Source organism: Passer domesticus, chromosome 7 (genome assembly GCF_036417665.1).
Source record: "Passer domesticus isolate bPasDom1 chromosome 7, bPasDom1.hap1, whole genome shotgun sequence".
In the NCBI taxonomy this organism is placed as follows: Eukaryota; Metazoa; Chordata; class Aves; order Passeriformes; family Passeridae; genus Passer; species Passer domesticus.
The window spans coordinates 19048625-19057458 of record NC_087480.1 but is presented as its reverse complement, the minus strand read 5'-3'; the positions used below and the strand labels follow the sequence as shown (position 1 = coordinate 19057458).

At 55.5% G+C, this 8834-nt stretch overlaps 2 protein-coding genes across 2 annotated transcripts; one reads left to right on the top strand and one right to left on the bottom strand.

Annotated features, from left to right (window-relative positions):
- Positions 1-435: 435 nt before the first annotated feature.
- Positions 436-1590, top strand: PIN4 (peptidylprolyl cis/trans isomerase, NIMA-interacting 4). The gene is made up of 4 exons (XM_064427355.1): positions 436-642; positions 973-1043; positions 1156-1275; positions 1415-1590. Exons 1-4 carry the CDS (start codon positions 603-605, stop codon positions 1571-1573), a joined length of 390 nt encoding a protein of 129 aa, XP_064283425.1. The 5' UTR covers positions 436-602; the 3' UTR covers positions 1574-1590.
- A 2862-nt stretch (positions 1591-4452) lies between these two features.
- On the bottom strand, positions 4453-8819 carry ERCC6L (ERCC excision repair 6 like, spindle assembly checkpoint helicase). Its single transcript, XM_064427340.1, has 2 exons — positions 8679-8819; positions 4453-8535 (listed from the first exon to the last, which is right to left on the bottom strand). The coding sequence occupies exons 1-2, from the start codon at positions 8735-8737 to the stop codon at positions 4719-4721; spliced, it is 3876 nt and encodes a 1291-aa protein (XP_064283410.1). The 5' UTR covers positions 8738-8819; the 3' UTR covers positions 4453-4718.
- Between the last annotated feature and the right edge of the window lie 15 nt (positions 8820-8834).

Sequence of the window (8834 nt, the reverse complement as noted above, 5' to 3'; positions counted from 1 at the left end):
GGGCACCCCCTGACAGCCCTGGGTGACTCGAGGGGAACTGGCCCCATTACCTTTTCACAGCGTCTGCCGCGCACTCCTGTGTCCCCAGTGGCTCTGGGGCGGGGGGCACAGGGACACCGTGAGGTGTCAGGGCCGGCCCAGACCGGGCACTGGGGACAGGCCGGAGCGGGGTCCGGGGACGCTGTGAGGGGCTGCAGGCGGACTGGCGTCCCGGGGGCAGGTGGGATGGATGAGAGGGGCAGAACAGCCCGGGAAGACTGCTGGGGTCAGCCCTCGTGCTGGGGAGGAGCTGGGGACAGCCCTGGGCCCTGGCTACAGGCCGGGGGTAGGACTGGAAGTGGGGAGGGATGGACTGGGACTGGGCTTGGAATCCTGGGGCCGGTGGGATGGACGAGGGCGACAGCCCTCAGTGCTGGGGACAGCCCTGGGCGGGCACTGGGTACAGCCCCGTCCGGGCGGGCACAACCCCGCGGCCCCCGCCGGGCTCGGCCCCGGCCGGCCGCTCCCTGTCGACACGGGGCGGGCAGCCCGGGGCCTCGGGGCGGGGCAGGAGCGGTCCCGCCCGGCGTGGAGCGAGCAGCGCGGGGCCTCACGGCGGCAAGATGGCGCCCAAAGGGAAAGGCGGCGGCAAAGCCGGGAAGGGTGAGCGGGGCTAAGCGGCACCGGGACCGGCCGGACGGGGGCTCGGGGACGGTACCGGGACCGGCCGGGCGGGCGCTCGGGGACGGCACCGGGACCGGCCGGGCGGGGATTCTGGGGCGGCACCGGGACCGGCCGGGCGGGGGCTCGGGGACGGCACCGGGACCGGCCGGGCGGGGATTCTGGGGCGGCACCGGGACCGGCCGGGCGGGGGCTCGTGGACGGGACCGGGACCGGCCGGGCGGGGGCCCGGGGGCGGTGGGGGCCAAGCCGGTCTCAGAGCCCGGCAGGGTCGGTGCGGAGCGGGCCGGTGTCAGGATGCTCGGTTCGCAGGCGGCGACAGCGGCAGCAGCAGCAGCGAGGGCAAAGCACAGGGCCCGAAGGGAGGCGGCAGCGCCGTCAAGGTGAGCGCGGGGGGCGGCGGGGACCAGGCAGGGTGCGGGCTCGCCCCAGCTCCTGCAGGCTCGTCCCGCCCGCCGGCCCCGCTCGCCACAGCCCCGCTGTCCGCCCCTCCAGGTTCGGCACATCCTGTGCGAGAAGCACGGCCGGGCCATGGAGGCCATGGAGAAGCTGAAGTCCGGACAGCGCTTTAGCGAGGTGGCAGCACAGTACAGCGAAGACAAGGCCAGGCAAGGGGTGAGTGAGTGCTGCACCCGGGGCAGGGCAGTGGCTGCAGGAGCCTGGGTCCTGCTCCTCACCAGCAGGACCTGTCCCACATCACCCCCCCTCCCTGCTCTGAGTCTCAGAGCTTAACCCTGACGGTCCCTTGCTTCAGGGAGACCTGGGCTGGATGACCAGAGGCTCCATGGTGGGACCATTCCAGGAGGCAGCATTTGCCCTGCCTGTGAGCAGCATGGACAAGCCCGTGTACACAGACCCTCCTGTCAAGACCAAGTTCGGATACCACATTATCATGGTGGAAGGCAGAAAATAAAATGTGAATGACCACGATGACCTTGTTGACTGCTTGAATCCCGAGTCCCAGACACCTTGGCCTTGGAGTAAGTTGGGCATAACCAGCAACATGCCTGGAGGCAGCTGGCTGTCCCTGCCACTGTGCTAGCAGAGCAGGACCCTGCCTGGAGAGGTAAAGTGTCCCTGGGAAGGGTGAAACAAGAGCCTTTTATAGATGTTGAAGTCTTTGTTGCCTGGCAGGCCAGCCTCTTGCTTCTCCACATCTGTGGGGATAATGGTCTGTCAGCAGAATCAGGTGCCCAGGTTTTTATCTGGGAACAGAAATGATACAGAAAGGGACAGAGGGGTCCCCAGGGCTTAGTCTCCATCTCCATCCTCCCCAGGAGGATGCAGACAGCTCACGTGGTGCAGTTTGTGCTCCAGAGCTGCAGAACAGTCCTTTCAGTGGAGGGTGGGTAACAGTGGAGCTGGGTCAGGCCAGGCAGGGAAGAGAGCTGGGGATGGGAGGGGAGGAGGGGAGGAAGAGCTCTCCTGAGCGCAGACTCATCTCTTCCTACCACTCCATCTTGCCCACTCAGAGCTGGGGGAAGAAACTAGATAACGCAGGTTTGGATAAGAAAAAAAACCACTAAACACTTGTGTGCTGCTTCCTGCTCTCCCCTGTGCTGCGGGGTGTGCAAGGGAAGCAGCCCAACAAGATTCCTGCCATCTCATGAATCCAGCCCAGAGCCATGATCCCCTTCCTGCCCACAGAGCCCCCGAACCAGCCACAGCTCCAGCAACAGGCAGCAGCTTTGTTTACAGGTGAGTGCCATGCACAGACCTCAGAGATGAGGAGGAAACATCAAAGAAGAAAAGGTCTTCCTTCCCTTTTCAGGGTGTTGGTTTTGCTGAGTATGGAACTCTCAGAGAAGCCAATGAATGGCTTGCAATGGAGGGCAGACAGGCTGCCCAGAGCAGATACTGCCCCATGTAATGGTGCTCTGTTAATAAAGCACTTGTTTCCAGCTACCAGAGCCCTGTTCTTTCTTTTGACAAAAACACATTGAGATAACTGCACCAGCAGAGTCTGCCATGTTTGCTGTGGTTCCAAATACAAAGAGCTCCTCTCCCAAACTGGACAGCTCAGGCAGGTGTGGTGTCCTGTGCTACAGTGTGGTATTGCAGAAGGCAATGCCAAGGCACAAGAAAACATCTGTATCTGCTGCTATGCTGTTACCAGGTGAGACTGGCAGGATGAGCCCAGTGATGAACACACCAGACTGAGGTTGTGTTGGTGAGGGGCAGAGTCACTCAAAGCCCGAATTAGGAGCTCTTGAACTGCTGGTTTGTGGGATTGAGGCACTCTCAGCCAGTCTGCTGACAACACTGAGCTGTGTGGTGTGGTCACACACTGGAAAGGAAGGATGGATCCAGAGGGACCTGGACAGGCTGAAGAGATGGGAACACATGAAAAGTACAAGGTTCTACACCTGGATCAGAACATCCTCAGGCACAGCTACAGAAGGGGCAGAGAAGGGATTGAGAGCAGCCCTGGGAAAAGGGCTTTGGGGTGATGGTTAACAAAAAAACTCATGAAAAACCATGAGCCAGCAGTGAGCATTCCCAGCTCAGAAACCTCCTATGTCCTGGGCTGCACGCAAAGGAACACGGGCAGCGGGACTACTCTGCACTCCCAAGATCCTGCCTAGAGTCCTGCACATAGTTCTGGGGGCCCCCGGCATAAGGACATGGAAGTGTTGGAGCAAGTCCAGAAGAGGCTATGAAGTCGGTAAGAGGACTGGGGCACCTCCCCTGTGAAGAAAGGCTTAGAGAATTGGGGCTTTTCAGGCTGTTCAGCCTGGGGAAGGTTGTGTGGACACCTCCTAGCACATTTCAGTATGTGAAAGGGTCTACAAGGGAGCCAGAGAGGGACTCTATCCAGAACTGGAATGACAGGATAGAGTAATGGATTCAGGCTGACAGAAGGCAGGGTTAGAAGAGATATCGGGAAGAAATTCTTTCTTGTGAGAGTGATAAAACACTGGCACAGGTTGCCCAGAGAAGCTGTGGCTGCCCCATCCATGGAAGTGTTTCAAGACCAGGTCACCTGGACCAGCAACCTGGTCTAGTGGAAGAAGTCCTTGCTTGTGGCAGGGGTTGGAACTGGAAGGTCTGTAAGGCACCCAAATTGGCTTATTTAAAACCTGAAGGAGGGAGGAACCACAGCACCACAGAGCTGGGCTGTACAGTGGCCATGGGACTGTACTGCACCCATCTTCTCAGGGGAGAGGAGCAGCAAAACCTGGAGAGTGGAAAGGTGAATCCAGGGCTGCCAGCATGGAGAGGTGTTGGAATCCTAGATGCTGAGAATTTTAAGCTTTCTGTGCTTAAAGGCACAGACCCACAAGAAAACACTGCAATTGACCTAAGGCTATGGAGAAGACTTCCAAAATTGATTAACAGCACTGGGATTATGGGTGTGTAGTTGGTTAGAAGTGTGTAATATCACAATGTGGAAAACTTAAGAGTTTGGGGTCTTAGAATATAGAAATAATTATGAAGCAAGATGGGGGTTTTAGGGTGGAGGCAGGTTGTTCTTCTTTACCTTCTTCCTTCTTCATGTGTTTGGGTGGCATTTTGTAATTGGGCACAAAAGTCCGCATTGCAGGCTTCGAGAGATTAGTGATTGGGTTAAAAGGGAAAATAACCTGGGTGTCCTTTCTTAATTGGCTATTTTGGTCTTAAAAGACCTTGTAACAAGAGACAGCCATTTTTGTGCCTTGCTAATGAAAGGCTGCAGAACTCATGGTTGTGAGGCTGTTTCACTGTTAAGAAATAATAAACACCTGAGTGTGAACATGAACTACTGTCTCAAGTGCCTTCAATCCAGACCCAGAGAAACTGAAAGAGTTGGGCTTAGACATCAACAATACCATTCTTTTATTGAATAATTGGACAGGAACATGAACCATTTTCACCTTTGTGAGTTGACTCCACAGTGAAGTTCCCTCCCCAGCATCCAACACCTGGATGTTTGGGCTGTTTCCTCAAGCAGGAGGTGCTGAAGTCACACAAGTATATGGCAGGCACTAGCCTGGAGCTGGCTCAGGGATCCCAGGGCCGTAGTGCAGAGATAGGGTAAAAAGCAACAGCCAGACTGTCTTCACAGAGCCATACACATGTCACTTCTGGGCCAGCTGTCTGTACAAGTTCAGAGACAGAAGCATAATTTCAGGATCTCCACTTTTTATGTCAAGAGCTTGCAGGAAGCAGTCCAAAGCTTCCTGGAGTTTTCCATCATTCTGAAGTTTCTTCCCACTGTGTACCAAAGTGTCATAATCTGCAGCAGGAGAGGAACTCTGCCCAATGCCCTTTTCAGAGGTGCTTTCCTGGGTGAAGTAGTCAATCTGCTCACCTGACTGGAGCTCAGTGTCACCTGTGGATTCCTCCTGAGATGACTCCATCTCCTCTGCCTCAGACTGCTCAGATTCCACGCTGTCTGTGTGGGAGGACTCTTCACTTGTACCAAGTGTTTCTCCATTAGGTTCTTCTTCAGGCTCAGCAGATTCCCCAGTGCATTCCTCGGCTTTGTCTTCCACAAGCCCATCTTGCTCCTCATCACCATCATCATCATCGTCTTCATCAGTGGTGCCCATGATTTCCCCAATATCCTCCACCTCATCTACCAACCTGCTGATGAACGAGCTCCTGGAAGCATTAGACCTGTTTCCACTGTTATTTAGTTGGGGAGAAAAGATGGCTTTAGCTCTTGTTGTGTCATATTTAGGGGTGGAAGCACTAATTCCTTCCAGAAGTCCACGCCGAGTGCTGTCCAAGGGAGAGGAGCCCACTTGCTCAAGCTGCTCTTCACTCTCACTGTCTGAAGCAATTCTGTTTAAGCGTTTCTTCCTACTAAAAGTAAAGAGAGCACTGCTTTCCTCCAATGATTTACTCCCTTGCAGGGAGGCACTTGGCTCTTCCTCAGCTGTGGGACAGGGTTTGCCATGGCTACTGGTCTCACTTGGCCAAGTTTTGTTTGGAGATTCTTTGTCTGGAGATTTACACAAGCTTTCTGACTGGAGTTGTAAGCTCTCCTTCTCGGGGTGTTCCACTGATCCTCCTCTATTTGAGGCATCCTCCCATCCCTCTTCAGACTCTTCCAAAACCAGATTGAAGTCAACTTGATCCTGGAAGGAAGGAGCAGATGTACCCTCCAAGCTGTCTTCCAACACATGAGACTTGTAGAGCTCAGCATTGATTTCTGGCATAGCATTTGATAAACTCAGCACTGCAGAAGCTGGCTCAGGAACATTGTTCTGCTCTGTCCACAGGGCAGTGTGTGGGTCAAGTAGCTGAACTGAAGAGCCCACCTGCTCTTCCAATTCTGCCTCACTTCTAGATTCGTCAGCCATGGCAGACTCAGAGGAATTGTGACAATGCCAAGACTGGTCATTCCTTGTCTTGGCCGAGCTGTCTGAATGTACCTGCAAATGCTGTTTCTCTTGGAGGCTCTGACTCTCTTTCTCGAGCGCAGGGGATGATGGTGTAATGCTAGATTCAGGATCATGCTCAGATTCTTGTATATCAGATTGTTCTGCTGCCTTGCTGATATTGAGCACTTCTGTCTCCATACTGGACACACCTTGTGCCAGTTGCTCTTTATCCAAGTCATCAACAGTCAGAGCTGTCATTCTGGAGCTGACATCAAGCACCTGGGCCTCTTCATCCTCTGTAAGATCAATAACTTTGTCTTTTTCATGTACATCAGTTATTGGTGGTGAAACAAAGTTATTTTTGTCACTCAACCCTGGAGATAACTTCTTTGGCCTGGAAACTGATCCCAATGGTCTTTGCCACTCCTCTTCACAAGCGTTTCTGATCCCCTCCATCCTCTGATCTCTGAGCTGGGACTCCAACTGAACCAGCTCGTGGGCTTTCTGTACCCTCCGCTGGATATACTGATGGGCTTCCTCGCTCTCCACCTGCTCCTCATGAGCCATCTCCCTTGTGTAGATCAGGTCGTGGTCAGAAATGCCAAACATTGCCAGGGAATGCAGGTAAGCAAGGTGCTCATCCAGCTGCAGGTCAGACTTCCTTTGCATGGCGTGCAGGGACTGCAGCTGGATCTGAGTTGCAGACGTCCGAGTATCTTCCAACGTGAACAGCTCCCTTAGTTCCTGTTTGGAGAAATAACGGAACGGGTTCTTTTTGTCACCAGTGGTCTGTCTGATTAACGAGTCCTTGAATACCTGCCGCCTGTATATCTTCTCTTCCACGGTGCCGCAGGTGATCAGTCTGTAAATCACTACATTCTCTTTTTGCCCAATTCTGTAAGCTCTGTCCACAGCCTGAGCATCGGTTGCTGGATTCCAGCTGGGATCAAAGATCACCACTCGGCTGGCTGCTGTCAAGGTTATGCCGACGCCCCCAACCTGTGTGGTGAGCAGGAAGACAGAGTAGTCGGTGCTGCTCTGGAAGGCGTTGATGCGCCGCTCCCGCTCCGTCAGGTGGGTCACTGTGCCGTCAATGCGCAGGATCTGGAATTGTCGGCGAGACAGAACGAGCTCTATGATGTCCAGCATCTTCCTCGACTGTGAGAACACCAGGGTTCGGTGTCCTTCTTCTCTCAGCCGTTCCAGCAGTCCCACAAGGAACTGCATCTTCCCAGACTCCTGGATCATAGTCTCATCAGAGAGATGATCTATTTTCTTCATACCTGAAAAGATACCTGCTTCCATCCTGTAATCCTGCTCGGAGCCCACTTGTTCTTCCAAGCCCAGCTGGATACTGGCTCTCACAGACAGAAGCCTGGGGTGGTCACAGAGTTTCTTCAGGATTGTCAGCTCAGCCAAAGGCGATCGGGTCATCATCAGTACTTCCTTCACATGATCCAGACAGAGAAAGTTCCTGTAGATTTCTTCCTGCACTGGTGCCAGGTACACCCACACAACAAAGTCATTTTTCCTAGTGAGAGATGGCATGACAGGAGCCTTGTTCTCACTTGGATCCTCAGGAAGAGGAGCATCAGCTTTATCAGCATGATAGCTTCTGATGTCTTCCTTGGTCCTTCTAAGGAAATAGGGCTTTATAATTGCCATGAGATTCTCTGATATCTTTAGCCCCAGTGCTTTCTCACCTGGAGTCGCATCCTTCTCCCTCGCCCTGGTAATGGGATTCTCATATTCCATTTTAAATGTTTTGGCAGTTCCCAGAAGGGAGCCTTGACAGGCAAAGTCAAACAAGGACCACATTTCCCGCAGATTGTTCTGCACAGGGGTGCCTGTAAGCAGGATGCGGTACTGGGCTGGGATTGCATACACACACTTGGTTGTCTTGTTTGACGGGCACTTGATCTTATGTGCTTCATCGAGAATGATGTAGTCCCAGACAAACTCCTGCTCGTGGCGGCTGGCCAGCTGCTTCCAATTGTTAAGGAGCATCTGGTAGCTCGTGATGATGATGCCATTCTTCCTTTGGACCCTCTCCAGGTTCCTGGTGCGCTCTGTCTTGCTGGTGCCATGGAACTCCTTGACGCGTAGGCCGGGGGTCCAGCGAGCGAACTCAGCCAGCCAGCTGCTGACCAGGGTGGTGGGCATGATGAGCAGGACATGCTGGATGAGCTCGGCATCAAACATACCCGAGAGGAAGGCGATCACCTGGATGGTCTTGCCCAGGCCCATGTCATCTGCCAGGACGCCACCAGGCTTGCCCTCCCGGTGCAGGCGGTACAGGAATGCAACACCTTCCCGCTGGTGCTGGAACAGCTTCCTGTGCATCTCCCCATAGATCAGCAGGCCGCTGCCGCACACGTCCACGAAGCCCTCATCCTCCTCCTCCTCCTGCTGCTGCTCCTGCTCGGCCGCCGCCAGTGCCTCCTGCACCCGCTGCATGCGGCCCTTCAGCTTCTCGCTGGGGCGGATGGCAGCCGCCAGCCGGAACAGCCGCAGCGCCTCTTCCAGGTCCCCGTCGGCCGCCGCCGCCTTCGCGCTGGTCACGAGCCTGTGGGAGTCACCGTGAGCACCGGGTGGCCAGGCCCGGGCTACACCCAGGAGCGCCGGCCCGCTACCGCTACCGTCACCGCCGACCCGGCCCGCCCGCGGCCCCCCGCAGCCTCCCAGCCGCTCAGCCCCATCCCCGCTTACCCCCGGTACCGCTCCTGTTCCTCCGCCGCCGCCGCCTCTCCCGGCCCAGGGGCGGCCATGGCGCCAGCGCTGCCGCCCTGCGCTTCAAACCCGGCCCTTCCCGGCCTGCACTGCGCCACATGTAAATCAGCAGCGCCCACAGCCAATCAACGCCGG